Source organism: Pundamilia nyererei, unplaced genomic scaffold, assembly GCF_000239375.1.
Source record: "Pundamilia nyererei isolate P.nyererei 1_Seehausen unplaced genomic scaffold, PunNye1.0 scaffold00092, whole genome shotgun sequence".
Taxonomy (NCBI): Eukaryota; Metazoa; Chordata; class Actinopteri; order Cichliformes; family Cichlidae; genus Pundamilia; species Pundamilia nyererei.
Window position 1 is genome coordinate 1,009,868 of NW_005187493.1, and position 18,074 is coordinate 1,027,941.

Sequence of the window (18,074 nt, forward strand, 5' to 3'; positions counted from 1 at the left end):
TAGTTAAGTCTCTGTTTTGGTCATTAACTCTCACATAGGCTATGGATTTTAGTGGGTGTTCTTACTATGAAGACATGATCGCTTTTCATGTGTCATTTTTAATCCTCCAAGAGTAGAAAGCTGTGTAGTTATGGCAAATTGACCCATAGCTTTCGATCTTTGCTTAGAGAAATAAAAATGACATCCAAACCGCGTTGATATCTTCGTAATAAGAAAACATGATAAAATCCATAGCCTATGTAAAATTCGTAGAAGCCAGGATGTTCTGGGAATCCGTCCTACCGGTTGTTTCTGCGCATGCGCACAACACAAAATTAAGTAGCAAACAGTCCTGTTTGTGAATATGAGCTAGAAGTATAATTTGACGGGTAAAATTAATTGCATAATTGCTGGAATTATTGTGTGAGAGCAGAAATGTTCATAAACTATGTACGGTAGGACGGTTTGCCAAAGTAGGATGTTTTTTTTATTAGCGGGTTTTAGTTGTTCAACGCTAGCTATATTAGCTAACTAAAGTAAGACCACACTTGCGTTCTTCTTACAAGTTTATTTATTCACTTTGGAATTGTAACGTACCTTATCGCGTGCAGCCACTTCTGCTTCTCTTTCTCGTCACAAGGAAAGCGGTGAAATGACAAATTCGTGTTTTTTTTTGATCCAGAATAGTTAAAACAAAAAGGAACACAGCACTGCGGCATGTTGAACACGGGTGTTTGGATCCGGAAACGGAAATTACGTCATCACTTAACGATAGATTTTTATTTAATTTTAATAATCTGTAATATTAAACATTAATTTATTCATGCTGGTACATTTTTATTTATGTAATGCAGCAACATTTCTTTATCATGCAAAAAAAACTGAGACTTGCACTTCTTTTTCTCACACATTAAATTTGTCCTTAAACAACTGGCTGGTGGTGTTGGACAGTAAGACTGAACAAAAGCACTGATTTTATTTGTTTTTTCTTCCTACTCTTTTCCTATAAAACCAAATGCAGACCACCAGAATAATGAGCAACTGATACTAATGTTAGTTTTTTTTTTCTTGTCAGACAGCAAACTATGTAAAAGATTTAAAAATAAAATAAAAATCAATAAACACTTAATTTTTACTTATAATAAGTTATAAGTTACTCTCGGAACATACTGGAAACACGTTCACAAATCTAATAACTTTCTCTTCCTTTCCTAGGTGATTATTAAATCTTTCAATTTCGCAATATCTCTGAATGCTCTTATTGATGGTCACATTTACATTCTGTGACTGTCAACATGAACTAATTTCATATTTGTTACTTAGATGCTAAAAAAAAGTCCAACACCAGGAAGAACGATACAGAGAAAACGTTATGAGGGATAAAGAGTAAGAAGTTGTTCAACATTCAACATCCAAGTATGAATTTAACAAAGGAAAGACAGAAACTGAAATAAAGTCTATTTTTATTTACCAAGAGCACCATTCAAACTAACAAACAAAAACAAAAAACATACAGACAGCAGGTCATTTAAACTGTGGCCCTTTAGATAGACGTTCCAATACTGTGCCACACTTAACAGTTTTAGAGTTCCAGAAAAAAATCACAATATAATACAGCATCAGTTTTCTGTCTAGACATGAAACCTAAAAATGGTCTTCGGCAGGTGTTTCTGAATTCAAATCATGTTTACAACGTGAAACGTGATGCACCAATCAGAGAAAACCTTGTACCACTGCCAAGGTGGCATAGAGAGACGTACATCTTATTCTAACAAATACAACTCAACATGGAGATATGTTCAGTGACATTTGCATAAAAGACCACACACGTTTCTAGTATTTAACCCATTAATGGTCCTCCAAATTAAATAAACCCTCAAACAAACAGCTTAAAGTGTAATTTCCATTCTTTCAATTATACGCTTCTTTTGCAATCAAGTGCTGATTTGTTCTTTTTGTGCTCAGGATGCCCTAAATGAGGCACAGTGGTAAAAACATGAGGCACTGTGGTCATCTGCACAGTAAATATAACCTACAGTTCATATTTGGTCAGTGGAAAGGTTCGGTTCATTAAACTGCTTCTCAAGTGTCCTATTTCAGATTTGCTTATAGTTTCATTTTATTATTTTCTCCAGTTCCCCGTTGTCTTGACCAGTGCTTTCTCTATACTACATCTTCACTGTTGTGGAGCAAACGAACAAGCATCTGTGTTTCACAGTTGATCACAATTTCTCATATAAGCTCTCTGATGTTAGGCACTGTCTTCTCTGATATTGGAAACAAACTCCACCAGGACTTGAAAACCAGCTTTCAGCAACAAGAAATACCAGAGTCGATGGCTTGGAGCTACACCATTTTCCACCGGCTCCCCTCAGCTGCCAATTTTACTCTCCCAGTAAGATTTCAGAATTAAACAATCGCTTTGTTTCTCTGTAGATAACACAGTGAACATCACACCTCTGCACACATTTGGCATAATCAAAAAAAAAGAAAAAAGAGGCAGCTCTAACACTCTCAAAAGCCAAAGCTAAAAAACAGCATTTAAAACAAATAGCATAAATAAAATACTGGAATAAACTGACCATAAGATTAACTTTGAAGAAAAACTAAGAACAATAAAAGGGAAGAATGAATAACACAAAAATTAATTAACAAAAGAGAAACACTGAGCTGACTGGACTCTGATCTCTGCACTGATCAGTCATATTGAACCACTGCTATGACAGAAAATTCATAGATGCATTTAATGGGAATGTAAATGTGCTAAAACTGGACACATTAATATTTAATTTAAAGTCTGCATCTTTTTAAAAAAAATATTTTTGGACACTTATTAAATCCCACTGCAGTAAGGAGATCTTGAATACTTAATACTTAAAAAAATAAATTAATTTAAAAAAGAAAGTTTGGAGGGATTCATCTCAACGACGAAGCAGCTGTCGAATGAGAGTGACATAAAACTGTCACCTCTTTTATATGCAATATATTAAAAGAGACTTAAACATGGGGAAAAATGTTGACTAATGACACATAAATAAGATCAACAAGGGTTATGTACATATTCAATATATTCTATCAATTTATTGGTCTAATATTAACATCTAACTGAATCTCATTATTGCAGCGTTAAATAGAGTAACAGGAATCTCTTTGTCTTGAACAAATAAAAAACCCATAATGCAGCAGCTTTTGACTTTAACATCATATAAATTAACCCTACAGCGCTCGAGTGTGATTGGTTTTCTGCCTTCTTGTTGTGACTATGTGAGGATATCTAAAAGATCCAATGAAATCTCTTTTTAAGATCATGTGAGGCAAAACAGGAACAAGTTAAACGGGTAATTAAAACAAAAACCACGAGCACCTTCATGTGGAATAGCGTGCAGCCTCGAGCGCACTATTTCTCTGAATTACGACTCGGGCAATTCAACATCACGCGCTGTCAGTTTATTTTGTCTGCTTCATGGCTGTAGCGTCTAACCTTATATAGTTACAGCCACAGCAACTGTTTAAACACATCTTCTAATAAACACTGCTTTCTTAAATATTATTCTTCTGCAAGAGCCGAAGCTGCCGGAGATATTTGTGAATGAAAACGTCACGATCATCCGTGGGCGTTCTGTAAGGACACTTTAAAAACACCTCAGGCACCGAGGGGGTGAAGACTAACACATACTAGCCGAGTTTCAGTGGTCCCACGCTTCAGTCGGGTCATCTAACGGTGTCTACACCACAGTCAAGCACCTGCTCTGAGTGTCCTTCATCTGTCCACCAATGCATTAGAGTCCATATCGTTCAGTAAGTACATGTCTGTGTGACGCGACACACCCAGCTGCATCTGGAAGAGAAGAGGACATGGAGCTCTCATTACTCAGAGGAACAGTCACACACTGAAGACAAATCAGCTGAGCATGATTTAATTGTTAAGCATTTTTATTTGATTTTGCCAGAACTTGTTTTGGTTTTCATAGAAAATGTAAGCTCTTAAAATATGTTAACATTTAGAGAAATCAGTGGAGAGTCAGCATCGGCTTAAATAAAAATATAGTAAACTAAGCGCGCGCGCACACACACACACACTCTTCTTCTGATGACTCGGGAAACCATCTGTGTTACCAAATCCTTTTTATGTTACTCTACATACGTATTATTCACTCTTTTTTAGTTCGACCATAAATCTGGAGAATATGGATTGCCAGGTGTTGGTTCTTTACTTACAAACAGGATGAAATGTCAGAGTTTTAAACTAAATCATTGCAATCAACAATGCACTGTAATTGGTGATTAATAGAGTTAAATCAGTTCAGGATTTGATATTGATTGTTTTATGACTGCAGATTCATTAAAATGTGCTCACCTTGGGTCAGACTTTCCTCATTTAATCCTGGAAAGTCCTGAAAAAGAACATTTCTATAGCCTACTAGGAGGTGCTACACCCTCAAACAGCACCAGTAAGGAGAAATGAAGATTTTTGTAATTTAGCTAACTATTCTAAACACATCAGTTTAACACCTTTACTCTACTGTTTGGGGTTTTACAGTGAGGAGAGTTATCTTTTAAAAAACAAAGATGGGCTTTAAGATTATCATTTACTCAGCTACTTAAAAGTTAAAAACACAGTAATCCTGAGTCCATGTTAGGACTTTCACACAGAAGACGCAAACAAATGTCCTTATATCCATAATGTGAATTTATTTCGGAGACACAGCGGCTTCATCCAGCAGCAGAAAAATAACAGCTTTTCATTCAACCTCCAAAAGAGGGAAGAAAACAGAAATGACCAGAGAACCACATGATATAATTTGAGAGTAGACACAGTTTTCTCTGTAACAGTTCAAATGTTCGTCTGTCATGTTTGTTTTATTGCCAGAGAAGTTATTTATATAAGACAAACTCACGTTCACCTGAAACATATATTTCTATCACGTCTAAGAACAGCTTTAGAAATCTTAGAAAAGCTTTTGAGAACTTTATACAAGAGCAGAAATATTGAACCACCACGCCAGAGAGAGAATTTTAACACAAAAACATCTGAAAAAAACTCGAGGCCTTTACTGTGTTTACAGTGCCCCACACAGCTCATCGTACTCTCATCTTATTGGTCAGTATGTACATGCTACTTGGATATTGCCAAGTCAGGAGCTTTAATACAGTTTATTATATTGTGCAATGTCACAGCAATTTTAATCTTCTTTGTTGTAAAACTGGAAGAAGAGGCTTGTCAGTGTTGGCTGCTAAAACTCATTCACAGTCTAATCATCGTCACTTTACTGATATTGAGCATGCTACCGGGACAAAGAGCAGCTGAGTGAGGGCTGTGTGAAGGCTAACATCAGTCACAGCTGAAACTGAACTGACAAATGGTGACAGCCGAAACATAAACAATTATAAAAAAAAATTAAATCCACCTTTCCTCACATGAATAATCTTTTATTGCTTTATTAAAAAATGTGTCTGTTGTTTTTCTATAAAAACAGGGTATACAACTGTCCTGCAAACTGGTCTGACTAACAAAGCCAGGACAGAAAATAAATAAGGCAACAAAAACAAACTATTTTATTCCCCACTTGATAATCACGCTATCATGTGACTACTTAACTTCACAGTAAAACATTAGGAGGTCTCAGAGTGGAGTCATTAGCTTGGGAAACTGTATAATGTATACACATGAGTGAATCTGCATTTTAATATGAGCTGTGAGATTTCTAAACTTGTGTGCTCTACACACTGTACCGCACACACAAACTTGTGGTTATGGATTTTAATACATAAACACAACATCCTTTGTCATGGCTGCTACTCAAACACAGTCCTAACAACTTTAAATGATTACAGTGTTGTACTAGAGCACATGCACATAAATCCACCTTCCCCATCAGTTATACACATCTTACTATTGTATACCTGAAGTAAAAAAAAAAAACAAAACAAATATAGTATTGAGGTTAACTTGGTATCGCAGAAAACAAACAAAAATAAAAAGAATGCACAAAATCATTATTTTTGCACATGCAATAAAGGCTTGAAAGCAAAGGACGCTCCTGCACACTGCTAAAAACACAAGTATGATTTCACTGACGGGCTCACTTCAACCTGAGTCTCTGGCATCATAAACTACAGAGGCGCTAACAGAGGCTCGGGGGATGATGCTGCAGTCACACAAAGCTTCACCTGCTTGCCTGTGTCACTAATGTGCTCTCAAGAATTAATTTCATGGATCATTTGTGCATTAAAAACATTATTAAAACAGCTTTCAGGGGCCAGACACACACCAATTTTGGAAATGATAAGGTGACTTTCAGACTTTCCTCCATTCAAGTCAGTTTTTCTGTTTTCTGGCTCTGATTTAAAATGTATTTTTACAGACTTGTGCATTAACTACACGTCCACTCTAAGCTAGGACTCCAAACACAAGAAGCAACAAGTGAAAGATGTGCATGATGCTCAAAAATGCCACTGTAAATTCTTCGATATGCTAGACAAGAATGCTGAAAACAAAAAAAAACCCTGTAATATAAGGGCTGGATATCTATTGGACATTTGACTCTCATGTGTCATAATATTATTTTTAGACATTATCTAGCAGTATTAGACTTGTTTTTTAAGCTAATGAGTCACACTTGAAGAGAGCTGACTCTGAGATTAAAAAAATAAAATAAAGGATATTCAGGTAGACTGAGTGGGAATCATAAAATGTGCAGTGTGGCTTCACACTGGGAGGATTAGGGTGATTAAGAGCAGGACAAATCATAGGTTAAATTAGAGTTTAAAAATCATCACATTTCTACTTGGCTGAAGCATCAAATGCTGGAAGATAACATCCTGTGCTGGTGTCATATGAATGTCTGAGAGCCTAAAAAAAGGCTCCCAGACAGATATCTTAAAAAAAACAAGATATCCAGCCCTTTAAAAAATAAAAGTCAAACGTGCTTTCAAGATCCTAAAGAGTCCCGGCTGTGTACGGGGCGCCCAGAGTAAAGAGACATGCTGTTGGTTACAGTCGTGTTCAGCTTTAGGAGTCGTACTCTGACTGCTCCTCTATGAGCACAGCGGGTCGATTGCTTACCCTGCTACAACAGTCCAGGCAGGAGACGCCCAGGGCAACCAGACAGTGCCAAGCCTGCAAGGAGGAAGAAGCGAGAGGACATTACAGACTTTGTGTGTGTGCACCTTTTCAATGTATAGAAAGTGAAGCATTCAAATTTTAGAAAAAAAAATTATTCATTTGCTACCGATATGTTCTGATTACTGCTGGGTGGGTTATCTTGCTTTTTCCAGCCACCAATACACAGCCAGAAAGATTTAGTGTAATATTGTATTTGCCAGTATAACAACTGTGATCTCAACTTTTGGAATTTAGGGTTTTATGAAGTTTAGACTCATCTTGCTTCATTTCTTGTCATGTTGCTTCTGTGCTGTGGGCACACACGGTGTTTTAAAATAGATTTTATTTTTTTTTTTTACCATTCTTTACTTTATTTTTCTGATGACATTCAAATGTTTTCTGATCTATCATCCCAATAGAAGCATGTCACTGTACACCTACTAAAAAAAAAACCAAAACACCAGTAAAAACTAAAAATAAAAGAAATGCATAAAATTTAAGATAATTCTGTAATATAAAATGAAAAAGGCAGAAATCTTTTAAGAAATGATTGTGGCACCCATCAAAAGAAGCCAATTGAAGGGGGCTTGGACATCTCACGGGGATACCTCCTGGGTAATGCTTTCCGGGCATGTGGGACGAGATTATGGGGCAGACCCGAGACATAGTGGAGAGATTACTTCTCTCAGCTGGCTTTGAAACACCTCGGTCTCACTCAGAGGAGCTGGAGAGAGAGAGGTCTGGCGATCTGGGTTCCCATGAACAGAACCCAGATCAATGGCAGAAAATAGATGGATGGACAGACTTTTGGTTATACCACCCAGGACTAATTCTGGTTATTAGAAAATAAGATGTGTGAAAACATGCTCTGCAGTCCTATCAACATGAGATTAGACTACAGGCATCAACAGACAACAATTTAGACATGAAACAGCAATCATAACTCACCAGGTATGCCACAAAGGCCAGATAGGCTACAGAGAGGAGAGCAGCTAAAACATAGAGCACCACGCTGTTCAGCGCCGTCACATAAACAATCACAAAATATATGTTGATTGCACAAACGCCCAGGATGAGGATACCTCCCGAAATCTTCCACCCCCTAGAGGAAACAGACTTTGGATTAGACAATTGGGAAATCCTGTGCTTTCTAAACTAACAGAGTCCTCAAAATACTTCCTAACACTGCAAATTTACCAGAAACACATTTTTTTCCAGAAACACACAGACTCACTTCTGTTAGTTAGTCACACTGCTGCATAAATTCCTATTTTGCGCAACTCCATTTTAGACAGCTTAAATATAAATATATGGTTGATTTAATAAATGACCCGTCTGTGCATTAGATAAGTAAACAGTCACAATGACAACTCTGAGCAGAGTCGACTGTATGTCACATGACACCACGTCTACACCTGAGTCAGTCCAGTCCTTTTATGCTGACCTGAGTAAAACATCCAGAGAATACAGTTGGGGGTCCGGACTTTGTGTTGCTTGGTTTTATATTTGGATAAAGACCAAACAGGGTCAAACACTGGACTTCGCTAAATCAGTTGTTCCTTGGCCTCAGTCCATCATTATTTCCCTAAACTCCGAGGCTACGGGAAGAGATGCTTTGGACTGTGCTGCTAATGTTTTCATTTGTGTTAAATTCATTGATCGTACACAGACTTCAACTACATGAAGGGCCAAGAAAAGCTTGCTTCTTGAGATAATTATCCTGTCAGTTATGAGTAAAATGCATACAGTTTGTACTTAATAAAGAAGAGAATAAAAACTATTAAAACATTTATTTCACTTACAATCCGTTAGCAAAGTCGTTCATTATGGATTTCAGACTTGTGAAGGTCAGAATTGGGATCAAAGCAAATGGAAGCTGAAGGATGAGAAGAGTGAATATTTTTAACAAGAACACAAAAAGAACATCAAAAATGTTTCAGTACAAACTGCACTGAGGGGAAGATACTCGTGCTGACCTGCAGGCTCTGCAGCACATTCAGAAAGTCATTCATCCCAGTCAAATGGTGAACATCCTGGAAAATGGCGACCAGCAGTGTAGGCGTGATGGCGATGGAGCGGGTCAGCAGCACCCGTGCAAAACGAGACCACCGCAGGTTCAGGAAACCCTTAAAAACACGAAAGCAGAAACATCAGTGCAGAGCTGTTTCCTTTTTTAAACAGAGGAAAATGGTACATAAATAAAATACACTGTGCCAACATGTGTTCCTACCTCCATCACAAACTGTCCAGAGTACGTGCCCGTCATGGTGGAGCTCTGTCCAGCTGCCAGAATACCGATAGCCCAGATGTAGAGAGCTGCTGGTCCAAAGAAACACCCCAGGACGATCCCCTGAACACATGTATCACACAGAGTTAAGTGTCAACACACCTGTTCATCTGGGTAAAGTCTAATCTAGGACAAACAGCCATTTCAAAGTGATGAATGGTAAAATAAATTGGTACTCACACAATGTGTAAATTAGCCTTTTTAGATATTATTAATAGGAAAGTAAAGAGTAAAAACACTTTGATTCAACTCTAGAAACACACCTAAACACCCAAGGAGCTATTTTGTGAAAATACCTCTATGATATGTTTACACTGTCTTAATGTCACACAAGGGGAAAACATTTGTTTTTTTTTTAATTAAAAAAAATTAGATAATCAAGCCATAAACTGCTAGATGCTCCTTCCCTTTCTACTCTCTGATGTTATTCTGTATTATTTTAGTAGCTCCAAAATGAGACATTATGCAACCTGCTCATCAGAACTGCAGAGACTTACAGACTGTGGACTTACCCCTTTGTAAATGTCCACTTCGAGTGTGTTGTTGTTAAGAGGGAAGAGATCTGTGTGAGGGCTGCCAGTTTTATTGCACATTGCATTCTGCAGGAACACAGTCAGCAACAACTTGATCACCACTGTTTCACTTATAATTTACTGTATCTCAAAATGACCCACACACGCTTTCAACAGTCCTCAGTATGGCGCCATGGACACTCACCACGTCCATGTTGGATTTACTGTAGAAGGCCTGAGCAAAGACTGCGACGACAAACACATTGATGAGGAAGGAGACAAAGAGGGCGATAGCCGACTCAATGAAGAAGTACTTGTTGGCTTCCTTGACTTCCTTTTTATTTTTGCGGTCGACTTCCCGAGACTGAATAAGGAGGGGAGATAAAAAACAATAAGCTTAAAAACGTTACTTTAAAATGTTTTTTTTCCCCACTCATAAGGTTATTCATGAAACAGTTTTCACATTCATTTAGGAAAATCTAATTTCTCTTAGTCTACACACAACAGTACATTGATGTTTCTAACCTTGACCAAGGCTGAATGCAAGTAGATGTTGTGGGGCATGATGACAGCACCTACAATTCCCACTGCCTGCTCCAGCTGCACAGGCCCACAGCCGGCACAGTAGGGTACAAACATACCCTTCAGCAACTCCCCCTGGTCCGGTTTTACCAGCACATACTACAGGGAGAAAACACAGAATCAACCCTGTGATGCAGCCACACACTGGGTGACAAATGCTTCAGGTGACCAAAACGTACCTCATAACCAAAACTAAGAGCCATTATAGTGATCAGAAAGCCAAAGAAAGCTTCAAGTTTCCTCAGTCCTGCAGAGATATAAACATATGTAATCACTTGGGTTCCAATCTGGTTGCATCAGTTGCATATCTGCATCAACAAATCACATACCATATTTGTCTAAAAAGAGGAACACGAATGTGTCTGTGATGGTGATGAGAACTCCTCCCCACAGTGGGATCCTGAGCGAGAAAGAATCCTATTTTGTAAATCTGCAAAATCATATAAACTTTTCCAATACAAGTGTCAAAGACGTTACCTGCCCACAGAAAGGAGGTTGAGAGCTATGGCACAGCCAATGACCTCCTGCATGTCTGAGCCAATAATGGCCAGTTCCACCATCAGCCAGAGGATGATTCGAGGAACCTGAAATTAAATAGAATGTATTATAAATAATGAAAGACAAGAAAGATGTGACTCAGATGTGTCTTGAGGGTGGAGGGGGGTGCTCACGGTGGAATACTGGCGGTTGCAGACTTCAGCCAGGTGCATCCCTGTGACCACCCCGAGGCGAGCAGCCAGCCTCTGCAACAGCAGCCCGATGATAGTGGATACAAGGAGAACCCATAGGAGCTGAAGAAGAAGAAGCACGAAATCAGCACATGTGGCCACATCTGCACAGACCCCTAGATTTCTTGTATGAGTTCATGTTCGCTCAATACAGTGAGATGCATTAAGACTTTCCAACATAAAAATGACCTTTGACAACCTCCCCTGTACCCTTAATGACGAGATTGAACACTTCAATAAATAATGAACAAAGATTTAGCTGCAAGGGCAGAGATCACCCTCCCTCACGTCTGATGCAAACCCAGTCATTTTGTTTTATAAGCAGGCCTGAAATATGACATAAACCCTTCAGATCAGATTTAAAAAAGCCTCGAGAGTTACTTCTAATCAGTTTTCAAGGGGTAAAGAGTTAAAACTAAGATTTCAAATTAGCATTTTATCTGCAACACAGCATATTTATTTATTTATTAATAAAAGGGAGTTATCATAGATGCAGACAACAGAGCAATCATGCAGCTTATTATACAAGTGAAGTACTGAGCTAGAGACAAAATATGACCCTGGTTTCTTAAAAAAAAAAAAAGAAGAAGAAAAAAGGCAGTAATATTTTTAAAAGAAAAAGTATCTGAAAGTATCTGAAGACAGAATTACTTCCTGAAATATAAAGTGAAAGGATTGAAGCCTGAAACATTCGAAGTATAGTTGTTATTTTCCTAAATCTACCTCCGCTGCCTGCAAAACTACACCCACAGTTTATTTTTCTTGGTGGATTAACGTTTTCATTCACCTTAAAGCCAGCTGCAGCTCCAGACTGCAGGTCTGATTCGATGTTCCCCGGATCCAGATAAGCAATGCTCATCAAAAACCCCGGTCCAGTGAAAGCCCAGAGCTTACGGAAACTGAACAACTGAACAGAAACAGAATTTTCCTTTTAAATCAAATAATATGCAAAACATATACTTACAAATAAAATATTTTTCCTGTGTGTCTAAATGAAACACACTATTTGTGATGGCAGTGGTACCTGGTTTTCACTGTCTGGAATGGGCACCCTCTCTTCAAAGTATGTGGAGAAGGGTTCATCCTGGGCCACAGGTGAAGCAGGAGGGGAGATGGAGCTGTACTGGTTTGTGTGGACTCCATTCTCCTGAGGGGAGTCCTCTGATGAAAGCACAGCAGGACAAACAGAGGGACTCTCATTAGTCATCACAGAGTACCCTTAGGTAGCGTTACACACGTCTTTTCATTCATTGTCAACATCCTCCCGTGTTTTCTGTTGACCAAACACATTGCAGCAATGGAGATGCAGTTAAAAAAAACAACTGTGAGGGCCAGATTTACTAAAGAGGGCAAAATAGCGTGTGAGCACAATCCCCAAATGGCGGTCATAGGCGTGGTTAATTTTGCAGTTAATTTGAAAAGGTTGCGCTGTTTCTGAACACTTGCTTGATTTAAATGTTCTCCTCCCTATATTTTACGCATTATTATATCTGGATGTAAGCGCCATTTTAAACTCTGTATAGTTATTGTGAAACTCTGATTTATGGATGTGGCATAATCACTATGATAGAAAAAAATCTCAGCTAAATTCACTAATTCACACATAAAGCAATAAATTCTGACAATTAAGGGAAGGGTCTTTTTGGCAGGTTTTGCAGCTTGCTTAAAATACTTGAAATAATCAAATATTGACTCTGTCAGTCTAACTGCACTTGGAAAAACGTTTGAGACACACAATCTAACACTTGTCTGGGATCCAGGGGCTTTCTAACAGCACGAGTACACCCTCTGGAAAAAGGCAAACAAAACTCATTGCTTCTAATCTACATGCAGCACAAGCACTTTGGTCTAAGACTTTAAATTACAAGCCTTTACTCGCTGAGCAGTAACCTGTAATTAGCTCCACATTGTTTGCATGTTAACCTCAGAAACTCGAGCAAAAAAGAAAAGAACTACATGAAAACACCAAAAAACAAAAGAAATTCAACTAAAAAACAACTCCAAGATTAAAATAAGCAACAGATCTATAATAGTTTGTCCAAAGTGCATGTAAATGCAGAGAACTGCTACTCACTGAGTTTGGACTTTTCATGTCTTGCCCCCTCCATCTCCAACTCACTAAGGTCCTAAAGTCCACAGTTGCCTAAGTATTAGCTTTTATATGACGTTGCCTTTATCATCATTTTTTTTTTTAGACATGAGCTGTTACGAGGACACTGTGACCCCGCCTTTCTAAAAATGACCCACACAGAGAGAGAAGTAAATATGGCGCACGCACTATGCTCGAGGAAGTCAATACATTACAAAACCCGCCCTTTCACATGGGGAAAAAAAGCACAGACAGTTTTTCAAAGAATCTGAGTTAGCGACAAAGTTTTATTAGCGTCAGAGTTTTTACTGTTTATCACAGTAAACACACTGTGTGCCTTTTAAAAAGATGGACCATGTTTTTCTTTTCAAGATAAATAATTTAAAGTCGTAAAGGAAAACACTGTTACAGCAGCTATCAGTGTACTCACTGGCTCATGTTACCGGTCATAATTGGCGTAATTATAATACAGAGTGGGGATTACACGGAAAAATGCATTTGACTTCTTAAATTGCTTTCTTGTCAGTTTTTTGACACCTGTTGGTTCAGATTTCTGAACATGAATATCTGCAGTCTGTTCAGGTTTTGTTGTGCTGCTATTAAATCTCTTCACAGAGAATCATTTCAGCTGGGAGGAAGCTATTTTTTGGGAAGACAAGATATCACCACAGGTGTGCATAAAGTAGTCAGCCAGGAAGTAATCGGGGTCATTTACAATTCTTCTTCTGATTTATTCTTGTTCAGATTTTTTGCTGATTATAATCTGAATATTAAGCTCCCTGTGACTCAGAATATGCCTCCAGCCACAGCCAAATGTCCAAAGTGTTTAATATTGGACAACATGTTGAGTGGGTCTGTATTTTAAGGGTCATGTTTCAGTCATCTTAAACATGTACCTTCCAGGAGGTCTCCGTCTTGCTTGGGCTTCATCAGGGCAGGCTGAGGGATCCCTGGGAAGATAAGGGATGAATATCAGCCTCCCTGCAAAAAGACAACAGTTGCATAATCTGAGAATTAAAACATGAGTAAAGAAAATTTTTATAACAAAACACATTTTTCAAAAGGAAGAACAAACTATTTAACACGAGACATGACTGTGCAGCAATTTCTGTTCCTCTTTAAGAAAACAAATTGAAAAACACTGAACGTTGAAGGTCATAACAATGACTAAGCAACATTAAAAGCAAGTCAAAGGACACTACATTAATGGGATCGTCTAACAGGAAACACTGAGCTGACCACTGTCAGCCAAGTTTCACTTCTACCACACACTCTGTGCTGCTCGTAACGGAAACTGAGGAATGAAATGTGAAACCTCAGTCTTGCAAAATAACTTTTATAACACCATGATGTTTGACAAAGAGGGAGCAAAGGGCCACGGAAAGCACATGACACACAGCAGGACCATGTGACAAGGAGCAGATGGTGAAGATTCGGCAGCTTTTCCAACCACCAAAGTTTCCAGTGCCACTTCTTTCACCTGATCATGTGACCTGATTAATGCGCATTATAAGACGACATGTTCCCTGGAAGTTTCCTCAGCAGCAGTATTTAAATTAACAGTCTTAAAGATGTGGCAGAAAGCTAAGAAACAAAACAAAACAAAACGTAAAAGGGAATGCATAAACTAAATAAATTCAAAAATATTTTTTAATGTATTTATTTGGACAATGTGATTTGACATTTCTACTGAAGCTATTAAAATGATCTAATTTTTACCTCAAGCCTTTAGTTTCCACCTGTTTTCTGTTTAAAAAGTTCATTTAGAGCAGCAAGTTTTTTTTTATGATTGTATCCCTGGGAGGAAAAATTATCAAATTTCCACATCAAGCTGCCCACGATCCTTCTCGTTCCTGTTGACATGCCATACAGCTGGAGACAGACTGCTACATATTTTATTTTAACTTGTTTTTGCACCTCTTCACACCTTTGTGAAACTGCACAAAATGAATGAAGAAATCAAAAAATAAATAAATACATAATGAACTTTTTAAATGAAGCTTTTAATTGTCTAGATCTAACCATCAGGATTTAAGTTGCTGATTTCTGGGCCACAAAACACTTTCTTCATTTTCAGCCTCTCCGGCCTCATGTGCTCTCCTGTGGTCAAAGCCAGAAGCCACAACTGGAGAAACTGAAAATAAGGTTTCAAATACCTTTGCAACTATGCAGAGTGGCATTATTGTGTAGTTATCATAACCATGAAATATGAACAAGCAATTGCTAATAAACAATTCACGATCAAAGTCATGCTATTGACATAGGGATCACTTTCTGGACTTACAAAAGCACAGCAAGTCCCTTAACAGAGACCACCCTCACTCTCACTCATGCATTGTCCTGAGCTTAATGACCATGTGACTCCCCTCTCCCATCACTCATTGCACAAGTTTTTAAACATAAAATTGATCTCACGCCATCATGTCTTAAAGCAAAGGTTCTGTTTCTCCACATAAACAGCAGTAAGAGAAATTTCAGTTAACTGTCCTGTCACTTCCACGCGCACATGTGTGTGTGTGTATACTTTTTGTTTTCTTATTTTTTTCTGCACTGACGCACTCAGGTCCACTGTTTATTGCCAAGATCTCAGTTTGCGCATTGACAGTCATGTGTGACACCAGACTGCTACACGTCAACAACTTTATTATTACGCTCACTGCTAGAAGTAGCTTTGCAAAAAGGGACAGACACAGCAAAAAAAGTAAACTAAATAAAGCTATCTGCCCTACGCCTCACATTCCGGTGTGGATGTGTGCTGTACTAGTCTCAGCGTGACCTTGATTAGAATCATAGATTGTGTAACTCTTTCAGTGTGTCAACTCTGACACACACATTTAAACGGTGATGAAAGAAAATCAGCTTTCCAGCAGTAGTGAGTTGATTTCAATCATAATCACGTGATTCTGCATTTAATATAAATATGATTTATTAATGTTACCAGTGTGACATTTGCAAAGACGTCAACTTATTTCATCAGTTCTGTCAAACATTAAAATTTGAACACCTTGTAAAGTTGGATTTACTTTCTTCATCTAAATTAATTTTGAAAAAGAAAAAATTGTTGGAGTAGTAAAAATTCACATTGCTTAGTCAGCCATTTGTTAACTTAGCCCAATGAACATTAATGAATCTAATCTGCAAGATGCAGCTTTTCCTATCACTACATACAAGACAACTCCCAAACAGAAACCGGTCTCTAATGTCACAGCCCTCAAGGACTTTTACGCCCTATGTTGAAAAAGATCTTACATAAATATGTCACAATAAGCAAAAAACTAACAAACAAAAGAACAAAAAAAGAATGATCATGATACACCAACCTCTCTGTCGCATGACAATTAAAAAAAAATATGAAAAATAAGCAGAACCAAAACTGTTCCCAAAATATAAAATCCAAATATATATCCAAATCCAATGCCAGCACACAGGTCTGTCTGGTCGAATGAGAGCTAAACTCTTCAACCAGGATAAACTACTGCAAAAACCCGGTCTATCAAGGAAACGCACACACTTCACGTGCAGTATTAACTGAGCCAGTGATCCTTACTTTAGAAAAGCCCAGTTTGAGTTTGGATCAGAATCAGAAATCAGAATCAAAAAGGGTTTTAGTGCCAAATGTTGAGCAGGTTTACAACATTAGGAAATTGCTGCGGTGCTTCAGTGCAAACATACTGTCATAAATTACGCTTAAATAGACATGAAAATAAAAATAAGAATAAGAATTAAAAGTGCTACGTAGATAGATATATACATACTTACATACTATACATCTATACATACTATAGATTGAAGATCAACTAAAATTAAGATACTAAGCTTAAACTTTAAAACAGGGGTAATTTAGTGTGTGTTTTTACTGCATTTATTAGGTTATTATGCCATCTTTTGTCATTTTAAAAGTCGTAAGAAGAGATGATGATCCTTCTTCATTTAAGACACTTTGGGGTTATACAATGATCCTTATTAACGGGGTAACTCCGCTAACTGTCACCCAGTGACTATATTAATTAGGGATGCTGCTTTCACTTGATTTTACGGATATTGATTGGCAATTATCCTGTTAACACCTTGTTTTCACCTTCAAGTGCAGTAATGAGCCATTCATTCATTCAGTCAGTCAGTCAGTCAGTCTCCCTCTCCTTATCTACTAATATTTCTCATCAGTTCAATTATTTTATTTTACTCACTATTTGCCATTTTATTTTTGTTTGCTTTTTCCTAGCTACAAAATTTATATCACCATAGTACTGTCCACCCACTCATGCCAGTGAGCCACACTAAATATAAACTATGTTGCATCAAGGTGAACCTGGAAGCTATTAAAAAAAGAGAGAAACATGACTGCCTAACACTACCCAGAACTCCAGAACAAGTTCAGGCATCTATCCTCCCGACAAATCCGCTAACATATAAATCTACAGTACTGTACTACTGTTATGAGCCACCAAGCTAACAAGTTTCCATGATATATTAGCTGCATGGCTAGGCCAATGTTACTTCCACCAAGTACAAAAACGAAACGTACCTACGTGTGCTGTGCGGGTCAAAAAAAAATCAGCGTTTTGACCGTGAAAATTAAGGCTGGTTGTAAAGTTGTTCCATGTGTTTAGATCTTGAGAGTAGCTGAGCACGTTACCAAGCTAAAATCCGGCAAAATATCTTCCCATGTTAACAGCAGCTATAGTCACACTGCGCATGTGCGCAAATGTTGTAAGTAGTGACGTCATCTAGCTTTTACTCTTTTTTTTTGCCCTGAGCGAAACCTGGCAGGTTTAAAAAGTTATCAGTAAGT

General features: G+C 37.9%; 2 protein-coding genes across 6 annotated transcripts in view; both read right to left on the bottom strand.

Annotated features, from left to right (window-relative positions):
* The window catches only part of LOC102200860 (uncharacterized), a gene marked incomplete at its 5' end in the record, with an annotated part of 2,866 nt that extends 2,135 nt beyond the window's left edge, over window positions 1-731 (bottom strand). Inside the window, one exon of the mRNA XM_005739499.2 lies at window positions 577-731. Within this exon, the coding sequence (XP_005739556.2) occupies window positions 577-731 (155 nt within the window). The remainder of the gene's footprint in view (window positions 1-576) is intronic.
* Window positions 732-1,444: 713 nt separating this feature from the next.
* slc11a2 (solute carrier family 11 member 2) lies at window positions 1,445-17,970 on the bottom strand. Of its 5 annotated transcripts, none has more exons than XM_005739502.1 (17): window positions 17,812-17,970; window positions 14,179-14,263; window positions 12,218-12,354; window positions 11,981-12,100; window positions 11,137-11,256; window positions 10,943-11,049; window positions 10,795-10,865; window positions 10,645-10,712; window positions 10,409-10,564; window positions 10,089-10,247; window positions 9,884-9,970; window positions 9,315-9,434; window positions 9,061-9,210; window positions 8,887-8,960; window positions 8,033-8,186; window positions 7,046-7,099; window positions 1,445-3,817 (listed from the first exon to the last, which is right to left on the bottom strand). In XM_005739502.1, the coding sequence occupies exons 2-17, from the start codon at window positions 14,210-14,212 to the stop codon at window positions 3,740-3,742; spliced, it is 1,689 nt and encodes a 562-aa protein (XP_005739559.1). In that variant the 5' UTR covers window positions 14,213-14,263; window positions 17,812-17,970; the 3' UTR covers window positions 1,445-3,739. The 5 variants fall into 5 exon arrangements, with proteins under 5 accessions (XP_005739559.1, XP_005739558.1, XP_005739557.1 ...); XM_005739501.1 differs by having other exon boundaries at window positions 17,808-17,970; XM_005739500.1 differs by lacking the exons at window positions 14,179-14,263; window positions 17,812-17,970 and adding an exon at window positions 13,268-13,398.
* Between the last annotated feature and the right edge of the window lie 104 nt (window positions 17,971-18,074).

Coding starts and splice junctions, on each gene's coding strand:
- slc11a2 (XM_005739502.1), bottom strand. CDS start 14,212: ATGAAGCCCAAGCAAGACGGAGACCTCCTGGAAG. Junction 12,355..14,178: donor AGACGGAGACCTCCTGGAAG/GTACATGTTTAA, acceptor TGCTTTCATCAG/AGGACTCCCCTCAGGAGAAT. Junction 11,050..11,136: donor GCAACCGCCAGTATTCCACC/GTGAGCACCCCC, acceptor ATTTAATTTCAG/GTTCCTCGAATCATCCTCTG.